A 16,148-nucleotide genomic window follows, 5' to 3' on the forward strand; every position below is an offset into this window, starting at 1 on the left:
AGTATAAATAGAGGTGTTTGGTAAGTAAGTTTTAAAGCAAGTTTCTGAGGGAGGAAGTTGGAGAGGAGAAATATTAGATTAGATAGTTCCATGATGTAGTTTTATTTTCCATGTTGTTTTAATTTAAATATTATTTTTGGCATTTTATGTTCTTTACATTCTCTCATTTACTTCCTGTTATTTAATTTCCGTCATTTTAATTTTATGCATTTACTTTTTGTTTTTTTCATTTACTTGTAATTTATTTTTGTTATGAGTAGTTAAATCTTTTAGCTTGGGTGTGAGACAGATGGTGAAATTTTAAACCAAAGGAAAGTGGACATTGCTTCTCAATAACCATATTCCATTATTTCATTTCAAGTTTTATAAAAACCAATGACACTTCTTGACAAGTTGATCACTTTGAAAAGTGTTAAAGTACCATGGACTCAGAGATGAGCCACTTGAATACACGTCAATTCGAATGATGTGAGAAGTAGACTTAAGAGAGTTGTTGACAAAGAGATTTGTTATTGATTTAAATTGATTGATTCTCGACGGGTTAGTCACTTGTTAAAGTGTAGTGGACTCAAATATGAGCCACTTGAAACACATCAACTTGAATGATATGGAATCGGCTCGAGAGAGTGATTTTATACAAAGAGATTTGTTGTCCATATATTTTGAGGACTTTATTATGCACTACCACTAGCCTGATACTATATAGAGATATGTGGTTGAATCTAAATATCAGTGCAAATACTGAAGTTCGAGAGAAATACTCTCAAAATGATGGTGGAACATATTACTGTGAACTACATACTGAGAGGTATTAGTCCACTAGAATTTGTGTTTATGTTTCACCCCAAGTCTAACACCCATGCTGCTTTTTTATTATAGTTTTAGCTCAAAACGAAACAAAATCTTCCAATTCACCATCTGAAGTTAATCTTTCAACTTGAGATCTTGCCACCAAAGATACCTATCCATATGGAATATGATTCTTGATTCTTAAATTTTATTACTTGAAGGGTGATAGTGTTGACACGTATATATTTGCATGTGTTATCACTCAGTGTTGTCTAGATACAATATCTAGACACATCATTCGCACACCCAACTATTTTAAATTGCATAGTTTTATATGTCTTTGCTACCTTTGGCTCCGCCTCTATACCACAAATAAATTTGATCGTCGCTCCTTTCCTTGTGTTTTTCTTGGATATTTTTCCACTCAAAATGCTTATTATTACCTTGATCCTACCTCTAACAAGATATATATCTCTCTTCATGTTAATTTCATCGAGCCTACCACTATAACACAATCATTGAAAAAACATGTATAATGTGACGCTATGCAAGAGGAATGCAATGCTTTACTTAAAAATCACACATGGGATGTTGTTCCATCTTCTTCATCTCAAAACCTTATTGGGTGTAAATAGGTATTTCGTAATAAATATAATCCTGATGGCTCTATCGAGTGTTATAAAGTCGTTCTAGTTGCTAAAGGATTCCACCAAAGACCCGGTCTTGACTTCACCGAAACCTTTAGTCCCATGGTTAAGCCAACCACAATCTGAATGGTTCTCTCTAGCTATCACGCATGGTTCATCTCTTCGTCAAGTTGACATTAACAATGGCTTCCTGCAAGGCTCTCCAATGGAAGATGTCTTTATGGTTCAGCCACCTGGTTTCATCAGTCAAACTCATCCTAGTCATGTAATGCAAACTTCGTCAAGATCTCTATGGTCTAAACAAGCTCCACAAGCTTGGTACAATGAACTCAAATCCTAGCTACTCGGTTGTGGTTTCAAAAATTCCATTTATGAAGCCTCACTCTTTACTTTATGCCACAAAAATGATCACATATTTCTTCTTGTTTATGTTGATGATATCATCATCACTAGATCAAATCCTACTTTTCTAAACTCCCTTATTTCTCAACTCTCCAATCGTTTCCTCACATAAGGATCTTGGCATACTTTCTTATATCATTGGTGTGGAAGTCTTACCTCACTCTTATAACATTTTATTTAGCCAACATAAATACATACAAGACCTCCTCGCACATACTCACATGACAGTCATCAGACCTGTTCCTATGCCCATGGCTTCTCATTCTACCGTAAACCTGTATAGTGGAACCCATTTGGCCAACCCAATTGAATACATGGCAATTGTGGGAGTCTATAATAAATAAATCTCTAACTAGACTAGATGTTTCTTTTGTCGTGAACAGGTTATCTCAATACATGTACAAGCCTATTGAAGAACATTAGGCAGCTTTCAAATGACTTTTACGCTACCTAGTGGGCACTTCTACACAAGATCTACTATTACGTCGTGATTCACCCACTACACTTAATGCCTTCACAAATGCTTCATAGGTCAATGATAAAGATGACTACATTTCAACGACCGAATACATTGTTTACTTGGGTCGAAATCATATTTCTTGGAGTTTATGTAAGCAACACATTTTTGCTCGTTCGTCGACAGAAGTCGAATACTGCCTATTGCTGCAACTATGGGTGATGTATTATTGGTCCAAAACTTACTTTATGAGCTAGGAAATCTACCCATCACAAACACCGGTAATATATTGTGATAATATAGTAGCTACATATGTCGCCGCCAATCCTAAGTTCCACTAAAAATGAAGCACCTAGCTCTTGACTATCATTTTATTTGTGAGAATATCCAAAGTCAAAAGTTGCATGTTTCATACATTTCCGACAAGGATCAACTAGCTGATGCTCTTACTAAGCCATTTATAAGAACACGGTTCAGAGAACTAATGCCCAAGATTGGTCTCACCATTCAATCATCCATCTTGCACTAATTACATATTCTCTTGTAATCACATGATTGTAAATATATTGTAACACAATGTAGTTTGTAGATTACAATTTACACTTGTAGTCTACGATTCTTTCAAATTGTATATATATGCCCACCTACCAGTAATAATGCAATCAAAATTTTCCACCCAATCACATTTTTACTTCTATAAAATCAGTATCAAATTTACATTATCCAAGTGTTTAGTTGGAGCTCGAGAGTGTGTTTTCAACTCTCATGACCTTTTATCACATGTGGTCTGTTCATGAAAAAAGTGTTGTTCAAATTCCTATAAAATCTTAAAGTACCCTATTAGTCATTCGAAAAGTTATTCAGTTTGATGAATTATGTACACAATTATAACCTCAAGTCTGATCGGAAAAAGCCATGTCGTTCAAGTCGACGTCGTCAATATCATATTCAACATCTATCAAGATTCTTGAATTCGCAACCTTTTTTGGCAGACTCATGTTCCTACCAAGGTTCATTGCTAGTTGACAAGCTTTGATCGGAGGTGTTATGTAAGGGTAGGTCATATTTTTGTTATATTGTTCGGAGTAGACATCGATCGAGGCAATTAGTATGTCCAAATTAGTTTCGTATTTCCCTTCACTGTGTATTTGCTTTATTAAAGAATGACCAAGTTAATATACCATTATTTAGCCAAAAATATCTCCTAAATTACAGAAAGCATAAGAAAGATCGTGAAATAGTCATATGACCAAGAACAGTCAAAATTACAAGATATATAATGATGGATATACCAAATATTCATACATGATCACATCATGACAAATGTAACCTAAGTTTTCACATCAATTAAAAAGGATCCAAAATATACTAAAAATATTTTCGTATTTTCTTTATTAAGCAATATTCTCAATACGAGAAGTATAACGTGTAAGAGGACTGGATATAGTGCATATAAATTAATAATGAATTAAATATTCATACTTATGTATCCTTGTCTTTAACGTTCATTTTATAAGAGTTGTTTGACAGTTGCTGAATGATTTGGTGTATAATGATTAAGAAAGTCTCATGATATAGTGCAAAATGAAATATAATATAATTGTTTATGATGAAATTAGGGCGCTGAATGGTTAAGGAAGACTATGATACAAAATCGTTCAGAAGGTTTTAAAATCATTAATAGACAAACTTTTTTTATCAAACAAGATTTAACTCTTAATAAAACTATTAAAAGATAAACAAACAAATCTTATGTTTTAGTTTTTCAAAAAGTAAAACCAAACCAAAACAAAACAAAACCAAAGCACCAATTGCAATTTACATCGTTAAATTAATCCAATAAGAATTCCACCTTTTGTTTTTTGAAAGAAGACCTTGTTTGACCAGTGGACCCGACTTTTCAAAAGGTAGGAATATTAATTTATTATAATAAAAAATACATTATTAAACAATCATTCAATTAATTGACAAACCCTCACAAAATCAAGCTCACATGCAAACTTACCTTTTTATTTTCATTTTCATTTTTTATTTTTATTTTAACATTAATCATTAAATAATAATAAATAAATACAATTATCACAATTTTTTTTAAAAACAACAACAACTTTTGAGCACGAGTCTTCTCCATCGTTCAAACTTTATCTTTTCATATCCTGCAAATATTATTTTTCGATGATTATTATAAATATATTTATTTTTTATTATAAATCTGTAAAAAAGAAAACAAAATGCGTAAATAAATAATTCATTTAAAATCAGCAAAAATACTAAAATAATCACTAAAATATTATAAGAAAAATTGGAGAAAAGAGAAGAAGAGATGGGAGGTATTACTGTTGGAACTCGATGTTAATAGAGGTAGCGCTGGAATTGGCGATGGTTCCGAAGGCGGTATCTGACAAAACCATGGTGGTTCCGTCGATTGACGGCTGAGAAACCGCCGTGAGCGCAAAATCCACGATCCTCACTTGAATCAACTCACCCGAACAAGTCCCTTGCTCAGCCGCGCTTATACATCTCACCAAATACTGCCGCCCACAAGCAGCTCCATTGTCCCATATCCCGTTTCCGGCCGCCGCAAACAGATTGCTGGACGGAAACTGTCCAGGATCGAAGCCATAACACGCCGTCGCTGTTTCAGTAACCAATCAAATCAGAGACCAAATTTAGCGTTCATATAGATAGAGATGGAGGAACTTACGTAAGAAAGGGGGACTGTATTGAGAGGAAGTGCCTACGTCGCCATGGGAGGGATGAGAAAAGTTTGAGAGGAGGAGGAGGAAGGGGAGAAAGGAGTGCAGATGAGCCATGGATTAAGCATATGTTTGGATCTAGAAAATTAGAGGGAGGAAGGAGAATTATTGAATTGTAAATAGAAGTCAACGCCTAATTGACGTGGACAAATCAATGTAAGCTAAAGACTTGTCAAACAATAACAGGAATAGATTAGAATTTCAATTTATTATATTTAACAGGAATTGATATTGGGAATCAATTTGAAGGATGCATGTCTGTGGAAGGGATTATTGATGATGTAAGGGAATAATCTGGTACGGAGATTTTCGATGTCTATGGCGAAAAGTCAAAAAATTGTTCCTTGTATGTGTATATAAAAACCAAAATAAAGTATTTATAAAGGGATTTGGAACCTAGTCAATCTAGGCGACTTATCTTTATGTCAATTTGTTTTAAATAGGGCAGACATAAACCAAAACCCTGTATAATAAAGTATGAAATACATCAACATTCACCTAAAACGACGTCTTCTTTTGTTTTTTTTTTTTTGAAGCAAAAATATCTATCACTTTGTCATAACTAATATTAGTTAAAAACTTACTCTCAGTACTCAAGATTGCTAACTCCTTTAATCTTTCTGACTCATGATAGACCGTAGATATGACTTCAACAACTTTAATTTTGAAAAGTTTCCTTCCTTAGATGTTATGGTGATTGGTACGGTCAATAGAACCCTGTAAGCAAGCAAGACATGTGGAAACATGTCCATCTTCTTTGCAAACTCTATAATTTGTATGGATGTCCAAGGATTTCCACTCTTAGATGTCTCTTCTGGTAGCATTTGTTCAAATCTAGTTCGTAATTGCAAAAGAGTCATATCAACTAAAAACAAGAAAATAATCAGTTCTAAATTTCTTTTGAGCAGATTGTTATTTTGTTCTTTCTCTGTATTTGGAATTTCATCAAATTGTTTTTTCTTGGAGAAAAAATGTTTTATAACAAACTCAGGTTCAACTCCAATATTATTTGCAATCTCTTTAGTTTCACTAATAGCACATGTAAACCCATTTTCCTTATATTTTTCAAAATTTTCATCTAATCCCTTTAGATTTTGTATTGCGATATCAAGAAACATATCTTTAGACTGTAACTTCTTGCTAACTAAATTAATTATATTTTCATGTCAAATAACCAAATTTACAATAAACTTAAAACTTGAAAGCTCACCATTAACCAAAAACTCGGCTTCCCTACACACTCTTCCATCCTCATTTACCCGAGCCAATTGTATTAAAACATCTCTAATTTGGCCAACTTGAGTTTTGATAGCTTTAACACTTTCAATATGACTTTCTCATAGAGTGGGAGATAAAGATTCCAAAGTCAAATAATCAATATATTATAATAAAACAGTCTATCTCTTTGTAGCATTAGAAAATACATATATATGGCTTGACAAGTACCAAAAATAGGTTTTTGCTTTGTGACAAGAATTTGTCATATCACATAAAACTAAATTAAGACTATGACAATTGACAACCGCATGATATATAAAAGGCTCTAGGATTTATATCAAGTAATCTCTTTTGCACACCTTGATGTTTCCCTTTCATATTAGAGCCATTGTCATATCTTTGTTCCCACACATAATTGATATCCAAATCAAGTAATTTTCAAAACATCTTGTAATACATTAAGAAGTCCTACACCAGATATATCTTCTACCACCAAAAATTCTAAAAAGAACTCTTTTACTTGTATAGGAGAACTGAACACATCAACACATCTTATAACCAAACTCATTTGTTCTTGATAACTTGCATCCAGAATACAATCAAGAATAACTGAAAAATATTTTGCCTCTTTGATCTTTTTAATGATTGCACTCTTAACATCAGATGCCAACATGTCAATCGATTCATTTTGAATTTTGTGGCTAAAATAATGATAACGAGTTTTTTTATTTGTTATGCTGAAAATGTTGTTTCATAACAGGATCAAATTCAGCAATCATTTCAATTAAGCCTAAGAAGTTACCATTAGATTCTTCATAAGGTTTTTCATTTCTCCCACGAAAAGCTATATTATTCTTTGCTAGACATTTAACAACATCATTTATTCTAACCAAAACTTTTTTCCAATGATCAGTATCTTTTTTTTATTAAATCTTGTAACTCTTTATCAAGTGTTTCATTATTACTCAATCTCAATTGCAATTCCAACCAAATTCCCAAGCTAGTCATATGCTCAAGATTATTTTCATGAGCGCTTAGTCGTTGACCAAGATGTTTCCAGTCACTTAATCCAACACTTGCTAATTGGCTTTTTGACCGGCCTTCTTTGAAAAATTTGCAACAAAAACAAAAGACTTTATCTAGCTCTTTTGAATAAGCTAACCACTTTCTATCATGACAATCAGCACTACGTTGCTTACGAACATAAAATTCACCAAAGAAGTGTCTACCTATACTATCTCTAGGAAAGTTGATGTTATTTTCTCTAATAGGTCATTTTTCAGCAAACAAATCTTTCATTTTAGAATTTAGCATATCCCAAATTCTTGGATCAAATATATTCAAACGAACATCACTAGAAGCATTATCAATGTTTTCATCATTACAAGCACAAACATTTTCATCACAAGCATTTTCATTTTTATCACTAGCATTTTCATCACAAGCATTTTTATTATTATCACTAGCATTTGCATCATAAGTATTTTCATTTTTATCACTAGCATTTTCAGAAACATTTGTTGTCTAACAATAAACTTATTTACAGATTCTTGTAAAGATTGAACAATTTCTTCTTGTCTTTTCTTTCTTTTCCTATTTTGAGCACCCGATGGTTGTGATCGAGAAAACATATCTTAAATTGTTAAACAAATGATACGATATAAAGAATAGAAAGATAACACCTGGTTTTGGTCATTCGTGGTTCAAGTCGTGAAATTGTCAAACAGGGTTGAAACTTCAGATTCAAAGTTGAAATAACTTTATTTATGCAATAATAACAATGGTAACAATATAAACAAAATAGGAAACATAAAATGGTCAAACAAGAAACATAAAGTGATCAAATAAGAATTTGGGTAAACCTAAACTAAACAAAATAAGTTAAATGACCCTAACCTAAACTAAACAATTAAACAAAATAATTCTAAATCCCTAATCCAAACATAAGATCAAATCTTCAAATAACAATCTAAATTATCTAATCCTAATCTAAGCTAAACAAAAGTATAAACAGGAAACATTCAAACATAAAGTGATCAAATCAAACAAAACTTTGGCCATTTGGGTAAACCTAGACCAAACAAAATAAGTTAAATAATCCTAACCTAAACTAAACAATTAAACAAAATAATTCAATAATCCTAATCTAAAGTCTAAACTAAAAAGATAAACATAATACATAATTTACATAAAACAAATAGTTTTATAGAATTAGTGAATTACCAATGTTGAGCGAATGAGCGAGATGCGAGAGCGGAGAGAGATCGAGAGCGACGAGAGGGCAACAAAGCAGAGGGGAGAGGGTATGACATATCGAAAATCCGAGAGCGAGAGCGGGGAGAGATCGAGAGGAAAACAAAGCGAGACCGAGAGAGATATGTGTTGCTGCTGCATGCCGAGAGCGAGACCAATAGATCCCGATTGAGGTATTATTTTTACTTTTTAGGCCCAAAATGAACACACACACACACACACATAAAGAATTGATGCCCTTCGACTGTTTGTTGCCTTAGGCCATCGCCCCTTGGGCCTATAGCAAGGGCCGGCCCTGGGAATAATATGCAATCAAACTTTACTACCAAGTGATTTTTCTAAGGTGTTAAATTTTGTAGAAATCCAAACATATAACAAACCCAAACAATTAACGCGGATAACAACAATTTAGAAGTTGCACATCATGCTTTAAAGAGTAAACACCCAAAAAGTAAATAACAACCATATATGCTAAGATGTACGCATAAAACAACATCACAAACAAATGACACAAGGATTTAGCATGGATTCAGTATCAATGTAATAGTGTACATTCACCAAAGAGTGAGAGCAAATATTATATTACCACCAAGGAGATTAGAACTGCTTGTACAATAATCCTTAGATCCATGGAAGAGGCCAAAGGTTTCTATATATTTCAATAGAAAAGGACAAGGTGAAGGAAAAGCAAGGGAAAAAGTATGGGAAAGAGGAATAGGCAAGCCACCCCGGCTGTTGCCGGCCACAAAAAACACGAGCAACCTTTCCCGTGACCTAAGTCGCAAGGAAAGTCGTGGGAAAACTGAATATGGAAGATCAGACTCGAGTGAGTTGTGCAGGTATGCGTGTGGGTAGAACTCTGGAAAAGATGTGGGAAAACAAACAGGGGATCAAACAGTGAGTCGCATAACCTGGGGCGTGGCCCAAGCAGCAGGAAAAGTCACAAGATCCTCTCTACATGAATTCTGATCCGATTTCTTGTGCAACATCAGATGTGAAATAGCCTATACTTGACAATGTTTATGTTATACCTACAAAGTGTTTGATGAAATACTACTTCTAATAATGTTTACGTTTTCAGTCTCAAACTAGATAAAGATCAAGGTTCCAAAAAAATAGAGATTGTTACCAATTCAAATATGAGATTTCCCAGAGACTAGAATCATTATCAACCAACAACTAGTTTTTTAAAAAGGATCTCTATATGTCGGGATGCAAATATAAAGTAAAGGTGCCGTTTTTAGAAACAATCTTAAAGAAATGATACAAAGTCTCTAATTGGATGGATCCATAGGAATTACTTCCATAGCTTGCGTAACGACATGTTTTTCTCGGTTTCCTTCTTCATAACCTTAGCAACTGCCATCTCGAAATCTTCTTGTGTCACATGGACTCTCCTTTCCCTCAAAGCAAACATCCCAGCTTCAGTACACACCGCCTGTAACACGTACCAACCAATTACATTATTTAATCTTAGCCGTCTCTTTTAACCGATTCAAATTACATCATCAAGCTTTACTTAAACTCACCTTAAGCTCAGCACCTGAAGCACCGTTCATCTTCTCAGCAATCTTCTTCAGGTCGATACCACGCATTAAGTTCATCTTTCTCGAATGAATTTTCAGAATATCAAATCGTGACTACACACAAGAAATATGATTAGTGCAACCAAAACATTATGCGAAATATTTTCAAAGAAATAACCATACACCAATTAAGAGGTGCGCAAGATAATGATCCTCACATCTTCGTTGGGATTCGGGAATTCAATCTTCCTATCAATTCTCCCTGGCCTGAGAAGGGCTTGATCCAGGATATCAATACGGTTTGTAGCCATCAAAACCTATGAAAACAGAAAAATAAATATCTCAAGTAATCACAAATTTTTGGGCACAATTACACAAGTACCTTGATTTTGTTAGATGCTTCAAATCCATCCAGCTGATTAAGAAGCTCAAGCATTGTTCGTTGTACTTCACTGTCACCATTCCCACTTCCAGACTCCATCCGGGCAGATCCAATACTATCTATTTCATCCATAAATATGATGGATGGTGCATGTTCCCTGCACAACAAAACCATACAAGTAAAAAACAAAATGAAATTGCAAACACTCTTGAAGGTCAATTGCACTAAAGTGATTCGCCATGTAGTTTTCTTCATGAGACACAATTAACAGTTTTCATCAATCAAGGAAAGATGATGGAAACTCTTTCCCCACACATTTCTATCTTCTTGAGCCCAATTAGGTCGAGTAGTGATAATTAGAGATTGATACATACAGCTAGGGTCAAGTAATAACCTTTTTAACAAATTGATGGTTAGCACGAAACCTTATAGTCAATTATGATATTTGATGGAAGTTACAGCTACAAACCAGAGTTTAAGTTCTTTAACAAGACAAAAAGAAGGTTGCAACTCAAAAAGAATAGAATAAAGTGCATGGCCATAATACAATCATGGAAGAGACAAACGAACAGGGTACAAACCTGGCCATAACAAAAAGTTCTCTCACCATTCGAGATCCCTCTCCAATATATTTCTGTACTAGTTCAGAGCCAGAGACCCTAATGAAGGTACAATCAGTATGATGAGCCACTGCTCTGGCCAACAAGGTCTTCCCTGTACCAGGAGGCCCATATAAGAGAACTCCCTAGAAAGAGAAAGCGAGAGAAAGTCAATACAATAGTTCGAAAATTTATGTGGACACAGGTCAAAAGAGAACATATAGAGAATTGTATACGATAGTACCTTTGGTTGAGCAATTCCAAGACTCTCAAATAACTCTGGATGTTTGATTGGAAGTTCAATAACCTGAAGTTTTTTGGAGAATAAATAACCACAGATTTTAATCATGGCACCAAATGACACCAAGACTTGAGAATTTCAAGGTCAAGAAGCAAAAACAGAAAACTTGAGATAACCTCCTTAATCTCTTTAATTTGCTGGTCTAGCCCACCAATCATGTCATATGTAGAATCAGGAACTTTTTCAACTTTCATAAGATTCACCAGAGGATCAACTTTGCTTGGCAAAACCAAATGAAGAACGTAGCTGTCATTGCGAAGGGCTACCCTGGTTGACGGAGTAATCTTAGTGATGTCAATGCTTTTGTCTATATCAACTACATATTTACCCTCTGGGTGCACCTAGCAACAATATAAGTAAAACCAAATTAAAAGATTAGTATCTAACAGATTATGAAGCATAAGGACACATAAAAGTTTGCTGACAACACCAATACAAAACATTTATCAGACACTGAGCAAATAATGGATAGCAAATTTCAATTCAAAAATTGTTTAATAACCACGAAGGTGCCAACTACACTATCGACTGAGTCTGAAAATCCTCTCACTGCAATGGGAGAAATCCAATGCGGATGGAGGTTCCAAGAAAGTGATTAATGTACCTTCTAATTATAACAATAGTCTCCATGGGAATTTCAATAGGCCAAACACTCCATAGATAGAAGTGATACTGTGGACTCAAATTTAGTCCCAAAACAATCAAATACATGCATATATTGTTGCTTATTTAATTTGCCTTTTTAAATTCTAAGGTTGATATGTGGCCACACAAGTTTAACTATGAATGAAGAATGGCAAAGTGGCACATTAGAAAGTAGTGTTTAAAAACTATCCAGCTGTGTGTGTGTATGTGTCGTAGCTTCCTGTAGAGGATGTTATGATTTACAATTGTATCTGTGGGATCTGTTGAGCATATGACTTTAAAAAGAACGGATTACTATAACCCCATCAACTTCATATACTGATTTATGTCAGAAAGGAACTGTGTGTGGCTTCAAATTCTTATGGACAAACGCCATACGTGATACGACCTTGATTAGGCTTCAAGCCCATTTAAAAACCATAAAACAAAATCATCCTCAGACAGAATATAAAACATCACTAACCTTGACGAGTACTTTTGACTTCCCCATTACTTTGACAACTTCACCGACATAAGATCCAGGCTCTTGAAGCAGCTGCAACTCTTCTTTAAGCATCCTGACTGTAATTTGACGTTACAACGCAAAACAAGCACCATCCCAATATTAAAATCTGAAAAAGTGTAACATATCACAAGGCACAAGACACGAAAGCAATAAATAATACTCAACAAGTGAACTAATTAATTAAAACCCATTGCTTGATGACCCTCAACCGTTTTATACTGTTTAACACTGTCAATAAAGAAGACCACAGAATAGTTGCGGGCTTCCAACTTCACAAGTAAATGCTTCAAGCATAGGTCAATAGAACATGAACAAATTCAAAAACCAGTTTGCAATTTTTGTAGGCTGCTTAGCACAAAAACACACTCCAACAGAATCATAACATATATATGTTACTAAAACAAATGTTTCATCCTTTCAGATTTCTGAACATGTATGCTCAGACAAAAATATAAGCAAATTCTAGCTCAAATGGTCTTGAGTTTCTTGAATTGGGTGCCTTCAATATGCCGGTAGTTACAGAAAAACACATGGACTGGAATAAGAGATAAGCAGATTCACAAGAGACTTTACAGTACGTTACTCTTCACTGTTCCCCACACTTGCAGCAATTTACAGTCGTAACAAGGGAAACTTCGGCAATTATGGTATTTGCTTCCCAAAATTGCACCTTCCCTCAAAAGTTACATCTTGTTTCCCATGGATGATCCCCTCCACCCCCACTTCAATTATAAAACTATGGAGATGCTACTTTTTTGAGCCAAAGAAACTACAGAGATACTATTTAATGAATGGTAATACCACCATTCACTGAAACATACACTTATAGGGGCTCCATCTAGTTCCCAATCTCAGCCTCAGGAGTGGAAGAATCAGTATGGTTACATTAGATCTTATCAACTGAAGTAGGGCGTAATTTTTTTTGGATAAGCTTTAAAGTATAGAGATAAATCGTTCCACATGCATGTAACATTGTAAGTTGTAACCATATGCAATTGAGGCGAAAATGGGCAAAAATAGGCGAGCATAGTAATGGGACTTGGTTCCTTGAATTTTTCTGCCTCCATGTATAAAAAAACATCATAACAGAATTCCCTGTTACTTGGTCATGCAACTAATGAGACGAAATCAGTGAGTAACACAGTCGAATAGAAACTATTCAGTTTGACGTTTCAAAAACTTACCTGAAATGAAGTTTAAAATGCAATTTAAAACACCAATTCAGTTTCATATCAGATAAATTAATTAAAGGACAGTCCAAGGCATTTTGCATTTCATATCTAGAGGTCATACATACACCGAGAAGTGCACATTGAAATAGAAAACAAGAACATAAATTTTTTGGTATTTAGTATCTTAAATAGTCTCTTACACATGAGCCAAAACACATAACTCAAATAAAAAGGATTTCCTCTCTTATGTATATATAAAAAATACTGGTAACCACAAGGGTGGTGCCTGGTTGGTTTGAGCTTGACTCCAATGGTCAAAAGTACCAGGAGGTCTCAGGTTCAAATCCAAGAAGGAATAAAAATCCCCTTGTGGCCACGGAGGTTCAAATGCGGTGATTCCGGGCTATCTGCAAAGCAGGTGGTTGCCCTGGGATTAGTAAGCTCGCATAGCGGGTTGGATATCCAGGTTAATCAAAAATAAATAAATATTGGTCCTTACTTACCAAATTTTCAATCGTTTGATACATCCTACATGAACACACTTCTACACAATCACATAATCATCGTACATAAAAACTATTTGGATTCTTACAGTTTAGTTTCATGTGTTCGTGCACCGAATTGGAACATAAGCAAGTTCTAGCTTACAGGTTTCAATTTTCTTGAGATTGGTATCAATAGCATGTACATAGATACATGCACAGATGCACCCGTATGCACTATAAAGTCTGGAATAGAATGTAATCTATGAAAACAACTTTTTATGCTCACCAAAATTTCCATACACACAAGCAATGTAGTAACTGACCAAAAAATCAATCGTAGGAAATGGCACAAGCAACAAAATCAATAGTGAGATCTCAATAGATTTAACAGTTCAATCGAAATTCCAATAGCTTCTAGTTCTAGCATTTTCTTAGAATCCCTATTCTAGATATTTTCTAGAACCATCTCAAGAATTAAAGGTTCCACCTTGGGAAATAGCATTTTGCTTCTTAACAATTGTTTCCTCAACAAGCAACCAAATTAATTCTGAGATAGCGAGATCAATCAAAAGATTTCAATCGAAATTATAATAATATCTAGCGTCTTCTTAATATCCTCATTCTGCGGATTTTCAAGAACTACCTCAAGAATTAAGCTCTTTTCGCCTTCGCCCAGATTTTGATTTATGCTCAATAGCATACAAGGAATTCAAACACAATCAAAGTTCACGACACAACAGTAGCATCTGATTTAAACATTCAATGACCGCCCCTAGGGTTCTACTTATGAAACCAATTTGGGGATTTTGAAAACCTACCTCGAGAATTGAGTTCGTTACGCTGAGCCTCAAGGCGATTGAGATTATGAGTCTTTTGGCGAACCTGGAGTTGAGCATCATGGATATGTTGCAAGTAATACTGTCTCAGACCTTCACCTGTTTTCGCCGTTGTAGGCCTCGATGAACAGCTCTCATCTCTGTCTCCTGAATCCGATAATTTCATCGCTACCTCCACACTCGCCATCCAGCAATCTTTCTCTTTCAGATCGGATAATCTTGAAGCTTATAGCTTTCGTGTATCGATGGCGATTTGATGTTCTTATTCGATGTCTTTCTGTGCAAGACAGGAGTATCGAGGGCTTCTTCAAATGAATCTGGCAGATTTGATAAAGGATTTGCATTTTGAGTCTTTTAACTTTCGTCACTTCACAAATTCAGTCCCCCTACTTTCTTTCAACAAATAGCAAAAGCTTCCACATATGACATAACTAGGGGTATCCGTATAAACCGCCCACACCATATCGTAACATGGGGTTTAGAATTTTTGCGGTATGGTTTGTTGTTTGTATTTGGGAAAAGTTCATTAAAATCCAATGAACTTTAGTGTTTAGAACAATTAAATCCTTGAACAATTTTTTGGGACAAATAAGTTTTTGGATATTTCAAAACCTATTAAATAAATCATTGGACTTTCAAAAACCCGTTAAATACATCCTTATTAGTTAAAAATGTAACATGCAATCTACATAATAGGTAAAACTACAAATTAGAAAAACCTCTAAAAACTATATTGATTCTAATCGTCGCTCCCCCACATCTCAATCCCGTTGCTACACTGTCGTTGCCACTGTCCTCAACCCAACCCCGTCGTCGGTTGTGTGGCACGATTTCTTAGCGACTGTGAGGCTAGATTTATCAGCGGTAGTGGCAATTGAAAACTTGTTGATCATACCGAAAAGGGTCCATCTCCCACCAGTTTCAAGAAAGACGAGGCATGTTGTTACTCTAGAAAGGAGATCGCTTCATCCTATTCGGTTTCTTCAAACTATCAAGATTCATTTTTGTTGATCCTCTCTCTCAGTGATTTGATGATAATCCCTTTTTCCTTTCGATGTATTTTTGTGATTATGTACTTTCAGTTCCAGCGATCAATACACTGAGCATGTTCAGTGATCGCTGAAGAACTCGCATTGTAATTCATTCAGAGACAACGATACTTCAAGAAAACAACA

At 34.8% G+C, this 16,148-nt stretch overlaps 2 protein-coding genes across 2 annotated transcripts; both read right to left on the minus strand.

Annotated features, from left to right (window-relative positions):
- Nucleotides 1-4,388: 4,388 nt before the first annotated feature.
- LOC112507863 (EG45-like domain containing protein) lies at nt 4,389-5,173 on the minus strand. Its single transcript, XM_025112597.1, has 3 exons — nt 5,000-5,173; nt 4,633-4,930; nt 4,389-4,451 (listed from the first exon to the last, which is right to left on the minus strand). The coding sequence occupies exons 1-3, from the start codon at nt 5,106-5,108 to the stop codon at nt 4,445-4,447; spliced, it is 414 nt and encodes a 137-aa protein (XP_024968365.1). The 5' UTR covers nt 5,109-5,173; the 3' UTR covers nt 4,389-4,444.
- Nucleotides 5,174-9,630: 4,457 nt separating this feature from the next.
- On the minus strand, nt 9,631-15,292 carry LOC112506419 (26S proteasome regulatory subunit 8 homolog A). Its single transcript, XM_025110437.1, has 9 exons — nt 14,956-15,292; nt 12,439-12,536; nt 11,447-11,671; nt 11,274-11,336; nt 11,012-11,175; nt 10,431-10,587; nt 10,267-10,365; nt 10,052-10,162; nt 9,631-9,960 (listed from the first exon to the last, which is right to left on the minus strand). Exons 1-9 carry the CDS (start codon nt 15,158-15,160, stop codon nt 9,820-9,822), a joined length of 1,263 nt encoding a protein of 420 aa, XP_024966205.1. The 5' UTR covers nt 15,161-15,292; the 3' UTR covers nt 9,631-9,819.
- Between the last annotated feature and the right edge of the window lie 856 nt (nt 15,293-16,148).

Source organism: Cynara cardunculus (assembly GCF_001531365.2).
Source record: "Cynara cardunculus var. scolymus isolate 2C chromosome LG 2, CcrdV1, whole genome shotgun sequence".
NCBI classification, from domain to species: domain Eukaryota; kingdom Viridiplantae; phylum Streptophyta; class Magnoliopsida; order Asterales; family Asteraceae; genus Cynara; species Cynara cardunculus.